The following is a 15,770-nucleotide window of genomic DNA, read 5'->3' on the forward strand; positions in this document are numbered from 1 at the left end:
TGCGGTGTTACCAATTTGTAGTCAGTGAAGAAGCAAACTTTATCTAAAGTTCAAACAAAAGCTTAGCCGATTCCCTAAGTATTTACAGTGATACATTGAAGTCTTTAATTCTTTTAGCTTCGTTCTAGTATCACAAATCATAGAGACTTTTTATGGAATGAGTATATGAAATGTTTAGAACAAAGGAAACAACAACTTGATTGAACCAAAAAAATAATAAAAAAAAGGGGTTGCTAATTCATTCTCCATACTCAGTCTCAAAAGAGAGCAGTTAAGTCCTGTCCCAGATAGCATGTAAATACACGGATACAAAGAGTAGGGCAAAAACCAGATGGGATCTACTTTTCCAATCACCTGAGAAGTAGGTTTAAGCAAAGGCGCCGGTACAGGCTGTAGCCGGACCAGCCTCGACCTGCGTCTTCAATGAGCTGTATTTCTTGGTTATAAACCTGTTCCAAGTTTGAAATACATCAAAGAGAGATTCAGACAAATGACAAATTCTACTTGGGGACAAGTTAAGAAAGCAAGAGCTCACCTAAAGAAATCCCTCCATAACAACTCATACATTAACCAGTTGAGTCCTGTATCTCCCGATCCGTTCCTGAGAAAATCATTTCAAAGAATGGGTAATTAGACACATATCTTTACTATATCGGATCCTATATGGTTTCTGAGACATTACCTTGGAGTTGTGGTGGATGCAGAGATTGTTTTCTTAAGCTCATCGAACATGGAACGAGGAGAGATGCTTCCCATGGCTAACCAAGGTGAAATCTTGCAAGAGAAGTTTGCACCAAAGACACTGTTGTTACCTCCTTTCTGGTTTCCCTTGCTCAACCGAGCCTGACACTCTGCTGCAAAGCTCTTTAGCCTAGTCAACGCCTCTGTCTCTCCTCCAACCATTGTTGGCTTCCCTTCCTGGTAAGAAAAGGTGTAAGAGCAACATACTGGACCCAAAGAGAAACGTTCATTGATCCTATAAACAATTCATGGACCTTCAAACACTGTTTACACTTTATAGTATTTATCCATATGAGTCTGTCTCTTAAACAACTGGAACCAATTGGCTAAATTACGAACCTTTGACAAACCCAACAAGTATCCACCTTTTCTCTAAACAAACTAAACCTGTCTAGGCAATGAATCAAAGCTAAGCTAAGAAGAGATGAAGACAACAAAAACCTGGCTCGTTCGAGCTGTGGGGCTAATGCCAAGATCCAAAAGAGAAGGAATGTCACCAAGCTCAACGTCTCCTCGAGAAGGCAAGCTTTTGAATTGATCAAGAGCAGCAATAGTCTTCCTAATCTCCAATTTCTGGACTTTATCCTTGAAAGCTCCGTAATTAGATGGCAAATCTTCAATTTTGAAAGGCAAATCATCCAAATGATAGAGAGTGCTTCCCCAGAAGTATTTAACTTCAACGCCTTCCTCCTTCATGGCCGTCTCAATCTTGCCTTCCGCTTTAACCTCGTCGTGAGAGACTTCCCTGTGAGCATAAACCGCATCAGCTCCAATCTCCTTGGCCAATTCGACCAAAACAGATTCAGGCTTCCCGACGCGGACAAGGAGATTGGAGCCTCTCGCTTGGAGACTCTTACGGAGCTCTGAGACAGACTCAATCAGAAACTGAGCTCGGAAAGGCCCCGTCTTGTCGAATCCAGAAGATGACTTCCCGTAGTCTCTAGGGTCGAAGCAGTAGACTGGCAAAACGGAGACGCACTCGTCATTAGCGGAGTTGAGAGCTTCGTTGTCGTGGACGCGGAGGTCGTTGCGGAACCAGACGAGAGAAGAACGACGGAGAGCGGCGGCGGAGGAAGGATCGACGGGACGACGAGGGGTGATTGAGAGAGGGGAGTGGAGAGGGTTAGCGGAGATGGTGGATTTGAAAGAGAATCTTGTGGGAAGAGGAGAGACAGAAGAAGAAGAAAGAGAGAGATGGGTGAGGGAAGAGGCCTGAGTAGGGATCTTAACCTTGTTTGGATGATGAGAAAACAATCTGAGGAACTGAGTTGATGTGGGGAAGAAGGTGACTAGAGAAAGAGACGCGATTGGTAGAGAAGAAGGGATAGTAATGGCGATTGGGTTATCTTCTTCTTCTTCTACTTCAACTGGGTTTGCTTCAACATTCTTCTTCTTCTTCCAATCCATTTCTCTCTGTTTGTCTGTGGGAAGAGTCAGTGAAGATGAATTTGAGGGGGTTTGATATGATAAGCTCTCCTTCGATTTTCTTCCATTTTGTAACACTCAATTTTGTTTGTTTTTTTTTTTTTTTAATTTTATTTTCGGTCCATAAATTTACATATTTAACCCCAAAAAAAAATAAGAAAAAGAAAAATAAACATAACTCCAAAGAAAAACCATATAATAGGAGTATTTAAATAGTCTTTTAGTCCAATAATTCTCATTGAAAAATTATGTAAAAATTAGTAGTATATGATTATTATGCACAACTCAAGTTCAAGTAGGTAGCAGTTTTATGATCTTCAAAATAAGTAAAAGAGCATGCAGTAGAGTAGTAGATTATTTCCATCTTACAGAATACAGATCATGGGACTCGACATGTATTCATTTCTTCCTGGTTTATGAACCTCTCTCAATGTTAATGCGTCACATGTGCTGCTGCAAAAACCATCAAATCTAGCTTCACAATTGTGTTACTTTGTAGGTCATTAATTTCAAACGAATAACCCCGTTTCATGCAGTGAAGTCGTGTATACATCGACAAGTTCAAAAACACTCTCTTGATGCAACCCAAAGAGCACAGTGTGGGGGAAGATAGAGCTTGAATCCTTTTCGTTTCATAGACACCCACCTACACCTCCTAACATGATTTATGAGACTAACAACTTCGAAACTCCAAGAAATAAATTGCAGAATACGTTAGTTAAGGATTACCAATCACTTGGCCTGATGTGATCTTCATGCATCTACTCGGCATATATATATATAACCAAAGGAGTCGAATTCCAAAAACAATCACAAACTCACACTGTCACATAGACCGATCAACCTTAGTATATATGAGAATATAAAGTTTCAATCAACCGTCGAATTATCACACATACAAAGAATAGCTAGTTAATGAACAACCAAAAAACACTAGAGTTCGTAGAATTATCAGCAAGGTTTGAAGGAGCAAATAACATCATTGGGTGAGGAGCTCATGTTGGAGAAGGGGAGTACGTGCAAAGCACATGAGACGGATTTCGTCTTTGTTGGTTTGCACGTGCCCTGCTTCTCCAACGTGGAGATTCTCACCCGCATTTCCAAGTATGTTTGAGCTTTTGTAGTATGAGAGCTTTGGTTATGGAAAGGCTTGTATATATAGGCCCAACGATCGCATTAATGGAAGACTCTCACACGCACGCACATACGTATATATGTATTGTGTATGTGTTGGCGTGAGTGTGTTTTACGTAAGGCAAAAGAACCATGCCATGCCATGATGGCATCTCACGCAAAAGAAGGGTTGAAGTTGAAAAGTGATCTCAGAGAATGAAGAGAGCTAAAAGAAGCTAGGGCCAAACAATACCTTGTCTAATAACTTGCTACTGCGAAAAATTAAGTTCTAAAAGCTTTTAATTCCATAATTTTTTTTGCTGTCTGTCCTAAATTTCACTAACTCTACATAATCTTATCTAGGTGTACCAATGTATACCATTTTGTGTTCTCGCTAGGATCCTATATGTAGCCGGTCACGCGTTGACAAGCAATATCTTATTAGCATCTACTCTAGGACATGTAAAAAATATAGGATCCGTATTCTTTGGTTTCGGAAGGATTTAGAATTGAGTTACGGGCGTATACCAAACTCTTCAAGTTCAAATATTAATTTATAATACTACATTTTATCTCTGTCGATTTTGTACTGTATTACATAAATGAGAGCTTTTTCTATTTCTCAGTTAATACTGAAACTCTTTCATGATGATAAATGCCGAAGCATAGCAGAACCATTAATTTGAATTAATAACATATGTGTGTGTGAGAGAAAGGGGGTCAAAAAGAGGAAGGTAGGTCGTCAAAGACTGTTGGGGGCAAAAGAAGAGAGGAATAATGAAAGAGTGCACGTAGGGCTTTGCGTGTTGTCCTAACTTTCTCTAACATAAAAACAAAGACACCATTCATAATATGATGAGGTTGTAAGGTCCCTATGTTGATATTTTTCCTCCCTCTCACATTAATTGTGTATATATTATGTAGTCTATGTTTAATTTATAATCCTCCTCAGGCCTGACATGGACTCAATAGCCAGTGGTCTTACTAGTTAAATTGTTATAGTAAGTGTAGAGTCTAGCTAAGTGATCCACTATTATTCAAGGTGTTTATTTATCGGACATATGGCCATACTAAGAGTATATAATTAATTTCACATAATGAAACAAATTGTTGAGTAGTATTTTGTTAGTTGTAAAACTTTGCATATCTACATACTAAAATTAGCTTTCTTGCCCGATGATTAGATGAAAAAAGATGCAACTAAGAAAGCAAGCGGTGTGTGTGACCTGCAGACCAAAGATGAATCAGCAACAAATCTTTTGTCTTGTAAAAAGAGGAGACAGAGTCAGACAATGAAGTCATCACCAAATCTATAAACACATTAATGCTTACGTGTCCGTACGACACTCGTGCTTCCCGCTAAAGGGCTCACTCAATTACTGAACCATCGTCTGTCTAATGAATGCTTTTGTTGTTTGATAACTTAAATGCATGGAGTGTTCAATATATCAAAAAAGAGTTCGCTCACTTAATTCTCTTGGCGCACGAGTTTGAACCTTTATCGTCGGTCACGTCAGCAGCAACAAAGAAAAACAGCTACACAACAAAGACTTTTCTTTCACCAATCCAACATCACATAATGATTGCTTCTTGTTCTTTATTAGATATCCAAGAATTCGTAAGAAAATAACATTACAATCATCCATAGATTCAATATAATTTCGTGTAACCAGTCAAATTAACGGTCTAACAGGTATCAATGTATCATGATTATGTGCTTCCTCTTCTTCTTATTCCTTTGATAAATGCTGCTTCTTTTTTTTGCATCACCATTTCCATATAGCAAAATTAATAAAACGTATGACCAATACTTTCTACTTCCAAAACTAGATAGATATTAATATTATGAAGCTCTGATATCACAGGCTATATATATAGGTGTATACATTAATTCCATACTCGACTTTCATAAAACTAAGAATGAGTTTATATGATGATTAAAACCTTTGACAAGAAGTGAAAGCAAACAAAAGCGGTTACATATAGGCAATGCGGAGATGGAAGACATTAAGTCTTGCGCCACCTACGAGAGAGCTTCAGGCGATTGATCGCTTTCCCCATATGGCCATATGTCTCTATTCCTTCTAAGAACTAAAAGCACAGGCCTTTCAGTTCAGAAGGTCAATACATTACAGAGCAAAGGTTATACTTGCTCCTGTATCAGGAGATAATAGCTATAGAAGGAAAGGCTTATTATCCATAAGTGGAAGAAGGTGACAAAAGCTTAGCTTAACACTGAATCAAGATGCTTATTAGTTTAGATGAAAAAAAAAAACTAATAAGTTAGACGATTGTAATATTCTATTCTACAACAAAAACAATTTTCCTTCTTGCACAAACCATAGAAGAAGCACATTGACAGATACAAACATCTCATTGAAACGAACTTTGTCTATTTCTTAGCATACGTGATGAGCATCGGGTCCTGCTCAATCTTGAAACCTTGAAGTCCCTGCATTGCGACCGTTGACTGCATCTCATCTGCATATTCCACAAAGGCGATTCCCGGTTTGGCTTCAACCATCCTAATCTCCTTAAACCCTTGGTACTGGGAGAAGAACATCTGAATCATCATTGGAGTTGTCTCGTGAGGAAGGTTTTGGACAAAGAGGATGTTATTTGGCGGAGCTGGTGCCTCGGGGAGAATGGGTTTCACACCAGCAGGGTATGGTACTTGCGAAAGCTGTGAAAAGCGTGGCAATAAGAACAGTGATTAGAATACGGGAAGAGCAACTCCCCAAACGCATTGAATCAAGAATAGAGTAAAGAAAAATGCTGAGATAACTCACAGGAGGAGCAGTTCCATAGACACTGGGATAGGCTGAGTTGGCCATGCCCATCTGTGTGGAATCATGGTGCTGGTCTTTCTTTTTCTTGCCTCCTGCTGTTACAAAGACGATATTTATTAGATGCGAAAACATGTTGTGGGGAAGCAAAGATATCACAAAGTCATGAATGATACAGACAGTCAGCATCTCACATAGTATGTGATTAGTTAATGATCAATGGGAGAAAGAGGGAATGAGAAACAGAGGAATAATAAATCTACATGTACATGTGCATTGCAGCAATGGTCAAAAAGTGAGCCAAGCAAGCAAACGAAGGAAAGAAAGAAAAAAACTTTCAAAGTCTCACCTTTCTCCTCATGTCTTTTTCTCTTCTCGCGAGGAACAAATGTACCATCCGCCTTGGCAACCACATCTGACTTTGTTTTGGCATATTGAATTCTCTGTCCAGATCGTCAAGAGTTTAGGGGATTAATATAGCAAAGTGATTGATAAAGTAAGTAAACAGAACCTAGAAAGATAGGTAATTCAACATAACCTAGAAAGATAAGTAAGCAAACAGAACTTAGAAAGATAAGTAATTCAACAGAACAGAACCTAGAAAGATAAGTACTTTGCACAGCCTTTGTATAAAACTTGTTCAAAAAACCTAAAAGAAACCAAACAACACTAATCTCAAGTAGAGGGAGAGAGAACCCAAAACTAACTAACAAGGCTACCTGGAATGAAACTAAAACCCTAATGACCTACCAAGTAAAGGGCAAGAAGCTATAAACCAAAGACATGGATTATAAAACAAAGTAAGGAAGACTAATGTACCATGCGTTTATCGTAGAAGGGGAAGTCATTCATTTTGGCAATAGCAGTGGAAGCAGACTCGGCCTCTTCGAAGACAACCCAAGCTTGCCCTTTGTGCTTCAACGTCTTAAACGCCTTCACCTCCAGTATCTTTCCGAAGTGAGAGAACACATCATTCAGCGATTTCTTCAGCACTGCATCAACAACAACAACAACAAGAGGCAAACTAAATCAAAACTCAATTCGAATCGGACAAGATTATACGATAATTAAAAGAAAATAAAAATTAGAAATCACACACACCGTCAAGCTTCACTTTTTCGTTGAGGTTGTTAATGTAAATCGTCTGATTCGGAGAAACCTCCGATCCTTGTTGTTGATTAGCCTCCTGCTGCATCTCCATCTCTCTCCGGCCAGTCCAATTTTGCGTAAGAGAGAGAGCCGACAAGAATCAATGAATGAATATAGTCGAGGGAGAGCAGAGCACCCGGAGGAGGCCGGAACCCCCAAAATCAGAAATATATATAAAAAAAAAACTCTGCCCCAAATAAGCCCATCATTTAGCCCAATACTTCTTCATAATGGGCCTGTATTTATTCCACGTGGACTGGATCATAGCCCAAACTATTATATATGGATTATACTTGACACTGCTATAATCAGAGATATATGATACTTGTGCTTAGCTCTGCTTTTTCCATATATTATTAGTAAATCATAAGTGGAAACATTGATCCTTGTATTGTAGTGGTAATCTAGAAGAGGCTTGAACTAGAGAAATGCTCTCAACTTCGGAAGTAACCAGTTACCAAATAATAGTCGGCTTTTCAAAACTTTTCTTTTCCTTTTTTTTTTGTGGGCATTATAGGGTTTTGGATGTTTGATCATTTTTCTGTTTGGGTAGCTCTCTTTGTCAAATATATTTAGTTGATCCAAAACATCTTCTCACGCTATGATTAGTTTGTGTGTTAGTGAAGAACGTTGGCTTCTCCTCATCTTTGTTATACTTAAGCTTGTCTGAAATATTGGCGTCGCTGTCTTTCTTTCTCTCTGATTGCTTATAGTAAGCTGTTAAGTGTTATTGTTTTAAGTTTCTTTTTCTTTTCTTTTTTAATCTTTTAGATTCGAAATGACTTGAAAGAAGAAGACCCAAAAAAAAAAAAAGTAGCTAAGGTGAGGAAGAAAAAAGTTACAAGTAAAGGAAATAAAAGGAGAGGAATGAGTAGGCCATGACTAGTACGTCCCGATGTGTATGCTTGACTCGGTGTTACATCATGCACCTACGCCTTCTCAGGTTTTATTATGTTCTTTCTTTAAAGCAGCCAGTTGATGGGAATATCACAATTATTTTTTAACATACTACTCAAGTAGATTTATCTATTACAGTATAATTTCTACTTGATAGTTAATACATCATTTTTCAATTTTACTAAATAATAGTGAGCTTAATTATTATATTGTATAAAATAATAAAATTATGTCTGAATGTAGTTTTGATTAATTATTTACTGAATTAGGGAATTATCATTTTTGAAAATAAAAATAACAATAGCTAGATATCCTTCTTTATTTATTGTATTTATTTTTAATCAATTCTCACTTTTTCACAGATGTCCTTATTTGTGCAGCCTAACTTTTTGTAAATGTTTTTTTTTTTTCTCTTGCCTTTTAATTTTTTGACTAACAATAACAACATCCTTTCAAAGAAAATTGTTAAGAAGAAAATGTGGTCAGGGTTGAAATGTGAATGATTTATTTATTTATCGTCAATTTATTAACTAATTCATTCAATCAACAAAACATAGTCCTTCTTCTTTTTTGGAATTTTTTTCTTTTTTTTCTTTTGCCAACTTTGATAGTATTCTAGATTTGGCGGCACATGGCTTGAGGAAATATAACTTTATGCCAACTTGGGGAATGTTTTGACCATTGGACAGTCTTATCTTGTTCATAAATCATAATAATATCATCCTTTCTATATCTCTAATTGCAATTGTTTAAACAATAATCAAATAAAGTTACCCAACATGGCATTAACAAACCAAATGAATACCCATAGATTAATTAGCTGTTTCTGCGGCCGCCGTTTGAGCAAATCCGTGATTAAAAACAACAACTATGTACAACAAAATACTAGTATTTTAAAGTATAACATTTCACGAAGCTCCCAATCCAATGTTAGTATTAAACTAAAGGGATTACATAACTTTATTTATATTTAGACCAATATCAAATATTTTGTTATTTTCTTATCGAGGTAGACCAATGTTATAAAAAGTATAAACAAGACAGAAAAAGGCATAGAGCATTAAGGTCGTTATCAATTTAAAAAACAGACTAGAAAATTCCAGCGGAAACCCAATTTACATCCTCTTCACGACAAAACATCTATTAGGTTCTGATGTGTAAAAATGGTCTTAAAGCCATATTTTTGAAAATGAAAGGAAATGACTCGAACGGAATAAAAGAAGCTACATTTGACGAAAATATACGAAAAAGGAAGAAAAAAAAAGTAGTTATTAAAAAGGAAAAGAAAACAAGTGCTAGATCCATCAAAGCGAAACAAATTAAGATTGAGACAATCTCTAAAGCATCCATAAGCAAAGAGACTATAATGATGCTCTCGTACGTGTTATGCATCTAGCACTTCAGTTGTGAATTATTCAGTTGGTAATCTATTAATAGATCGTTTCTGCATGACTCATGCATATATTTCGTTATTATTGATTTTGCCATCCATATCTAAAAAGAAAATATGTATAGACTATGCAATGATGATACCATGTAATTAAAAAAAAAAAAAATCAAGTTTAGCATAATTGATATTGACTGAATATATAAACCACGATTCTAAACAATTGATCGAATTGTACAATTGCGTCATCTTTGTTCAATTTTACTGGTTATTAATTACATAACAATGTTTAAAAACAAAATATATATTCTGAATACTGACGAGTAAATAATAACCAGTAGACAGACAGAGAAGTCACAAGTGGGTTCAAGAAGTTGTCGAGTTTCGACTGAGAAGTGAGAGAACTGACAACAAGTCACACAACACAAGTGGATTCAAGAACTTGTAGGTTTCCTTTTTCTTTAGGCTTTAACTCTTATGATTTACAGAGAAAGTGGCAAACACTTTTCTGTTTTGAACCAAAAAGTACTTTAAATTTTATTTTTATTTCCCAAAATACTTACAAATATGAGACACCCAACTATTAATCGTAATATTCGTAATAAACATTTGCTATAAATAATGAGGAGGGGAGATCTAAAGACTAACTAAAACCCACACTACACTTTGCTTACGCACATACCATTAAAACGAAACTTCCCACTCTCTCTCTTTATCTCTCGCTACTACTAGAAGAATCATGGGAATCGGAGAAGAAAGCACAAAGCCAATTTGGGGGAGCGTGAGCCACGACGGCGCGCCTTCTTCAGGCTACGCTCTCAACGGTAAAATCATGCTCTCCTCCGCTATCATCCTCTTCGTGGCCGTTATTATGATCCTCTGTTTCCACACCTACGCCCGATGGCACTTCCTTCGTCAGAACCGTCGCATTCGCCGCCGTATTCGTGCTCACCTCCGCACTCTCTCCGCCTCCCCCGGTGACCAAGCTCTCGACCCGGCGGTTCTCGAAAAGATCCCGATCTTCGTATACTGCTCCTCCAACTCCAAGGTAGAGAAGGAGGAGTGCGCCGTCTGCTTATCGGAGTTCGAGGAAGAAGAAGAAGGCCGCATCCTCCCTAAGTGTGGCCACTCTTTTCACGTCAGTTGCATCGACACTTGGTTCCGCTCCAGATCCACTTGCCCGCTTTGCAGAGCTCCGGTGGTCCACCACGTAGTAGAAGAAACCGCTTCTTCTTCCTCGCCGTTGAGATTTGCCATGGAGGCTTGCGAGAGAGAACCCATTGATCTCGTCGGCGTCATGGTGGAGACTCCCAGAGACTTTGAATCTCATGGCTCGAATCCGGTCCTACTTAACCAAACCGGATCCAAATTCCCGGTTTTATCTTTGAAAAGGCTTTATATGGACTTTTTTATTCCGCGGTAAAAATATCATTGCTTTATTCTTTTTTAAAGCTGACACGTGGCACCGATATCAGATGGTCATTGAGGAGAGCGTGTGTAGTTGTGTACTCATCGATGAATCATGAATCTACGACGGTGTCGTGTTTATATAGTGATCGTGTTTATATAGTTGTGTACGTTTATTTGTTATTGATTAGTGGTGTTTTTCACTTTAAATTTGATTACCCGTTCCTGTTTATTATTACATTTCGATGAAAACAATACAAATCGTATAATGGAATCAGGCACCACTTAAAATAATTATATGATTGAGAACAAAAAAGAAAAACACATGAATAATTAAACAATACTATAATTAATTAATATGTCACTAATTAACAGTACGTATAAAGGTTAATTACGCGATCAGTCCACCCACGAAAGGCACTCCGGTTTGTCCGAGCCAGCCCTCACCAACAAGAAAATTAGTGACCGTGAAGTTGGAAGCATCAGTAGCGTTGATGACGTGATAACCTGGCCAAGTGACTCGGTTTGTGGTGTTAGATCCGGGTCCGGTATTATTGTATTCCGCATAGTAAAGTGTGCTCAATGCGAAATCGCCGGACCATGCATTCCAACCACTCGGCTCAAGAAAAGCGTCTATGTAAGTTTGCATTACAACGGTTCTCGAATATTCTTTCCAAGGTCGACCAAGAAAAGTTTTCACTGTATAGTTGCTCGTTGCCAAGTCATCCGCCGGTCTTATGGTACAACCATGGATCGCGGTTCCAGTGTTCTGGTTCGGGTCAGTGCGGCCTTGAGCCGTTACTTCGTTCGATTGACCTTTGCGAGGTTGACGCGGATACAAATTACAGTTTTGTAATACCACTGCAGCATTACCGAATATAAAATCCACGGTACCATATACATCACATTCACGATAAAACTGTCTGAGAGAATGTGTGTATAAGGTGTCTTGATAGGCTTCAAAACTGCAACTATAGAAAACAGACAAGTCCCCACCACTCCTCAATGCGACGGCTTGGCCCTTGGTCGGTCCTGCCGTATTGCGGATTGTTATGTTCACGCCAATAAAATTGGGACCTGATAGAACTGCCATTTGAAAAAAAATATATATATTGAGAGTTAGTTAATTACAGTTCAATAACAAAACTTTAAATACAAATAAATTCTCGTTTGAGGTGAATGTGGTCTGTTATGATTAAGAAAAACTATGAAACAAAAAGTAACTAAAAATAAATACTTGAAGAAATATTAATTCTAGTTTATTGGACTATGGTATTAGGTTAGTTGAGGACACGACGAATTGACGTGGAGTCGTCAAGAATTTTGGTGGACCATCAGACCAAGTCGCCATCCATTGCATGGGAAAGTCTATATATATACTAAAGGAAGGCTAAGTGGACTTACAATGATTATTTTTTATATTTTGCTAATAACAATTATTGTTTCTTAAACAATGATATATTTGTTTGAAAAACAAAAGTTTCTAAAACAATAGTAAAATCGCACTTGCACGAAGAAGCCATGTTTTGTGCACATGTCTTCATATTGTTCAAATATTTTTTTAGAATTGTGTGGACGAAACTCGAATGCTAATTTATATACTCATCCGTTTTAAACCGCATATTATGTTCTACCTTTTGCACGTAAAAATACAATTTTTCCTTTTAAATAATAATCAAAAATGTATATACTCAAAAAGAAAATTAGTTTTTTGAGGGATTAAAGATGAACTTACTAAATGTGGCGGAATTGAAAGTGGTCCATCCATCAACGACGCTACGGTTTCCGGTGATAACCGTTTGGTTAATGCCGTCACCGATCATCATCACATACCTCTTGCTCTTGGGAATGTCCACGTATTCCTCGTACAATCCCGCCGTTACGTAGATCAGGAAGTAACCGTTACTACCGTCTGTTTTGTTTGGCGCGGCTGCAATTGCCTCGTTTATGGTCGTGAAGTTTCCCGTCCCGTTCTGGATCACCGTCACAATGTCGCTCACCTGAACGGCGTCTGTTTCAGCTTGGAGAAGCTTTCTCCCACTTCTAGTCACTGTGTTGTAAACGGCACGTGCCCTTTCTGTCATCTTTAACGGTAGTCTACCGTTACGGAAACCGAAGAACTTTTTGAAGCGGGCTTGTGGTTGCCAAATCGGTCTCGATCTTTGCCTTCTTGGCACCCAACCTACAAGTCATGCACGATATTTTTATTTCATATTTTAGTTTACACAAACACACATATTTTGATTTTATCACTAGTATTTTTGTGGTCTTGATTTCTATGAAATCTAACGATATTTGGTTATTTAACATGTATTACGCATGTTTGAACCGAGTTATATCACATCGATACTCTAACACAAACCATTACGTACGCTATCAGTTATAGAGAGTGATTTTTTTCTTTAATAAAATAAATCATTCTTCACGAAGGCAAGATTAGTATAAATGAAATGAAGATTTCGTGTCACAATATATATGATTACGTGTATATTTAAATTAAAATAAATGGAGAATACGTGCATGCTTGATAATATTTTGTTTATACCTTTGGAGAAAAGGGCAAGAGACACCCCATAGAGTTTTGTGTCGTTGAAAATATCACCGGAGAGACCATTTTCTGATGCCGTTGATTTAAGTCCTTCAAGACAAGTCTGTTCGTTGGTGATGGCTGCACTAAGAAATGTGTGAACATCCTCGGCCCTAGATAACGATAGCGTTTTGGTGGAATCGGCGGTCTGTGAGCTACTAAGGAGGAAGTCCATAGTCCGGCTGGCTAGGAATTTGCAGTCTTCGAGAGCCCCCACGGTGGCTTTAGCGGCCACTTTGCCTTTCCGGTTAAGTTGATCGTCGATCAGCGAAATGAAACGGCGGGCCCTTGAGAGAGACCGTCGAAGGGAGAAACGGCCGTAGGAGTATATGTCTCCGGGCTGGTTTGGAAGAACCGATCTACAGTATGATGGATCCGGCGCGTATCGACATACGTTTGACGGTGAAGTGGCATTTCCGGTGGCCGGTATTTCGGCGGAGAATAAAAGAGATGGTAATAAGGAGAGGCAGGCAAGGGTGAACAAGAACATGAGTTTTTGAGACATCTTTTGGGTTTTGTTTACTGCTTGAGTTTAATCGTGTGTTTTGGTTGGAGATATTTAATTTGTTAAGTGTGTTGGATTATATATAGGGTTTTGAGAAACCTTGAATTTTGTTTACAAACAACTTCAAGTCAATAATAATGTGTGTGTACATATTAACATATATAATTGTGGCGGTGTCCAAAAAAATCAACATATATACCATATTGTTATGATATTCACACGCATATATGGATCTGTCTCTCACAGAATGATTAATTAGTTAAATAATCACCGTAGTTAAGAAGTAACTCCATCCCTGAGAATGATTAAATGGGTATTCAAGTTGAAGGTTGATTGAATTTTTTTTTTTTTTGGTTTATGATTTTATTTGAAAAGTCAAATTTTGAGCAACTTCTGTTACGGCAATTTGAATTTGTATAATCAGAGTGAAGTTTTCGTAATTTAAAATTGTCAACCAACGTTAGGCAATACAAGAAAATTATCGATTATATATATAACATGTTGGTAAAACAGCACATTGCACATCAATAAAGTCAAGATCTTGACAATATGAACTTTGATTAACTATGGACCATTGCAAATAAAATTCGTTTTAAAACTGTATACAGGGAAGGTTCCATGCAGAAAATGAGTAAATTTAGAATAACTGTACATTTGGAAAAAGTATTGGACAATTATATATATATATTTTGAGTTCAAATGGTAATTCATTTATTTAGTTTTTATTTTACTTCGATTGCCATTGCTCAGAACTAAATGTATACTGTATATATTCAAGAGTTGATCAGCTAGTCTTTATCATAAATTCTTGTTATAAACGAAAAAACGTATAGTACTGCATTAATTTATAAAGTTGTAACGAATCCAATTAATTATTGATTTATACTGTATGTTAATTTTGCTGCATTAAATTGGCTGTGTATGATAATTTTGTTTTAAAGTTAGAGGACAGCCATGAGATACGTATTTTGGATATGTTTGTATTCATAGTGACACATAAAATCGAATCAATTTTCATAGAATGTTCGTAGATTATATATTGATCTTTTTTCTCAACAGATCGATATATACTAGTAATATCTTACTTAATTCACTACCTACACATGTATTTGACCGTAGTTCCGTCATACAATATAAATTAAACTTTATTGACATATTACAAATACAATGTGCCATTGTATTTAGAATTAATTGATAAAAATACAATTAATTAATAAATGTATGTATCATTAAGGTTGACTGTGTACGTGTCATGTGGGAGATTATATATTATCATAGAGAATAACACAACACTAATAAAAATAACACTATATATATATTCGGAACGAAAACATAAGCATATATATTGAATATGTAGCATATGTTATCATTGATATTTCAAAAATTCACTTATTTTTCGATTTTTGGGATAAATATAATGCGTGTTGGGCGTGTTGGCACTGTGGATATAGGATAGTATATATAATAAGGTTTGATTAAACCGCGTCTCAGTTATAAAGAGTGTTTGCAAAAGCCGACGTTTGAGTTGATATGAAAATACAACGCGTGAAGAAATTACATGCAATGGCGAGGAGTTGGACCGTTTGCGTAACTCAAGAAAATTTACACACACACAACTTTTGTAAAGTCAAAGCGTTGTTTAAGAGAATTTGTTTAACTGTACGTATATTTTAATCAACCAATTTTCGTTTTTTTAATGATAATACTTACTTATCCAAAAGCCACTAGCACTAGTTGTTTCGGATTACGCGGAGAAAGCATGTGCCTTCTTCA

At 37.1% G+C, this 15,770-nt stretch overlaps 3 protein-coding genes and 1 pseudogene across 5 annotated transcripts; 1 reads left to right on the forward strand and 3 right to left on the reverse strand.

Annotated features, from left to right (window-relative positions):
- Positions 1-128: 128 nt before the first annotated feature.
- Positions 129-2,590, reverse strand: LOC104784540 (blue-light photoreceptor PHR2). The gene is made up of 4 exons (XM_010509571.3): positions 1,183-2,590; positions 683-918; positions 536-601; positions 129-449 (listed from the first exon to the last, which is right to left on the reverse strand). Exons 1-4 carry the CDS (start codon positions 2,146-2,148, stop codon positions 368-370), a joined length of 1,350 nt encoding a protein of 449 aa, XP_010507873.1. The 5' UTR covers positions 2,149-2,590; the 3' UTR covers positions 129-367.
- Positions 2,591-5,508: 2,918 nt separating this feature from the next.
- On the reverse strand, positions 5,509-7,434 carry LOC104784541 (U1 small nuclear ribonucleoprotein A). Of its 2 annotated transcripts, none has more exons than XM_010509573.3 (5): positions 7,167-7,434; positions 6,885-7,057; positions 6,415-6,508; positions 6,069-6,160; positions 5,509-5,962 (listed from the first exon to the last, which is right to left on the reverse strand). In XM_010509573.3, the coding sequence occupies exons 1-5, from the start codon at positions 7,264-7,266 to the stop codon at positions 5,672-5,674; spliced, it is 750 nt and encodes a 249-aa protein (XP_010507875.1). In that variant the 5' UTR covers positions 7,267-7,434; the 3' UTR covers positions 5,509-5,671. The 2 variants fall into 2 exon arrangements, with proteins under 2 accessions (XP_010507875.1, XP_010507874.1); XM_010509572.3 differs by having other exon boundaries at positions 6,069-6,163; positions 7,167-7,387.
- Positions 7,435-10,033: 2,599 nt separating this feature from the next.
- On the forward strand, positions 10,034-11,115 carry LOC104788719 (RING-H2 finger protein ATL64 pseudogene; annotated as a pseudogene). The gene has a single exon (XR_015598165.1). The product of XR_015598165.1 is annotated as an RING-H2 finger protein ATL64 pseudogene (transcript).
- On the reverse strand, positions 11,102-14,192 carry LOC104788720 (putative pectinesterase/pectinesterase inhibitor 20). The gene is made up of 3 exons (XM_087512882.1): positions 13,451-14,192; positions 12,641-13,087; positions 11,102-11,991 (listed from the first exon to the last, which is right to left on the reverse strand). Exons 1-3 carry the CDS (start codon positions 13,995-13,997, stop codon positions 11,297-11,299), a joined length of 1,689 nt encoding a protein of 562 aa, XP_087369008.1. The 5' UTR covers positions 13,998-14,192; the 3' UTR covers positions 11,102-11,296.
- Between the last annotated feature and the right edge of the window lie 1,578 nt (positions 14,193-15,770).

This window comes from Camelina sativa, chromosome 5 (genome assembly GCF_030686135.1).
Source record: "Camelina sativa cultivar CO46 ecotype springtype chromosome 5, ASM3068613v1".
NCBI classification, from domain to species: domain Eukaryota; kingdom Viridiplantae; phylum Streptophyta; class Magnoliopsida; order Brassicales; family Brassicaceae; genus Camelina; species Camelina sativa.

Bases quoted from the DNA above. Each gene is read 5' to 3' on its own strand.
- LOC104784541 (XM_010509572.3), bottom strand. From the start codon at position 7,266: ATGGAGATGCAGCAGGAGGCTAATCAACAACAAGGATCGGAGGTTTCT. The intron at 7,058-7,166 runs GTGTGTGTGATT...TTGTTGATGCAG, and splicing joins CGAAAAAGTGAAGCTTGACG to TGCTGAAGAAATCGCTGAAT. The intron at 6,164-6,414 runs GTGAGACTTTGA...TCTTTGTAACAG, and splicing joins AAAAAGACATGAGGAGAAAG to CAGGAGGCAAGAAAAAGAAA.
- LOC104788720 (XM_087512882.1), bottom strand. From the start codon at position 13,997: ATGTCTCAAAAACTCATGTTCTTGTTCACCCTTGCCTGCCTCTCCTTA. The intron at 13,088-13,450 runs GTATAAACAAAA...CATGACTTGTAG, and splicing joins TCTTGCCCTTTTCTCCAAAG to GTTGGGTGCCAAGAAGGCAA. The intron at 11,992-12,640 runs GTAAGTTCATCT...TTCAAATGGCAG, and splicing joins TTTCAATTCCGCCACATTTA to TTCTATCAGGTCCCAATTTT.
- LOC104784540 (XM_010509571.3), bottom strand. From the start codon at position 2,148: ATGGATTGGAAGAAGAAGAAGAATGTTGAAGCAAACCCAGTTGAAGTA. The intron at 602-682 runs GTAATGTCTCAG...TGATTTTCTCAG, and splicing joins GCATCCACCACAACTCCAAG to GAACGGATCGGGAGATACAG. The intron at 450-535 runs GTGAGCTCTTGC...AACTTGGAACAG, and splicing joins TTATGGAGGGATTTCTTTAG to GTTTATAACCAAGAAATACA.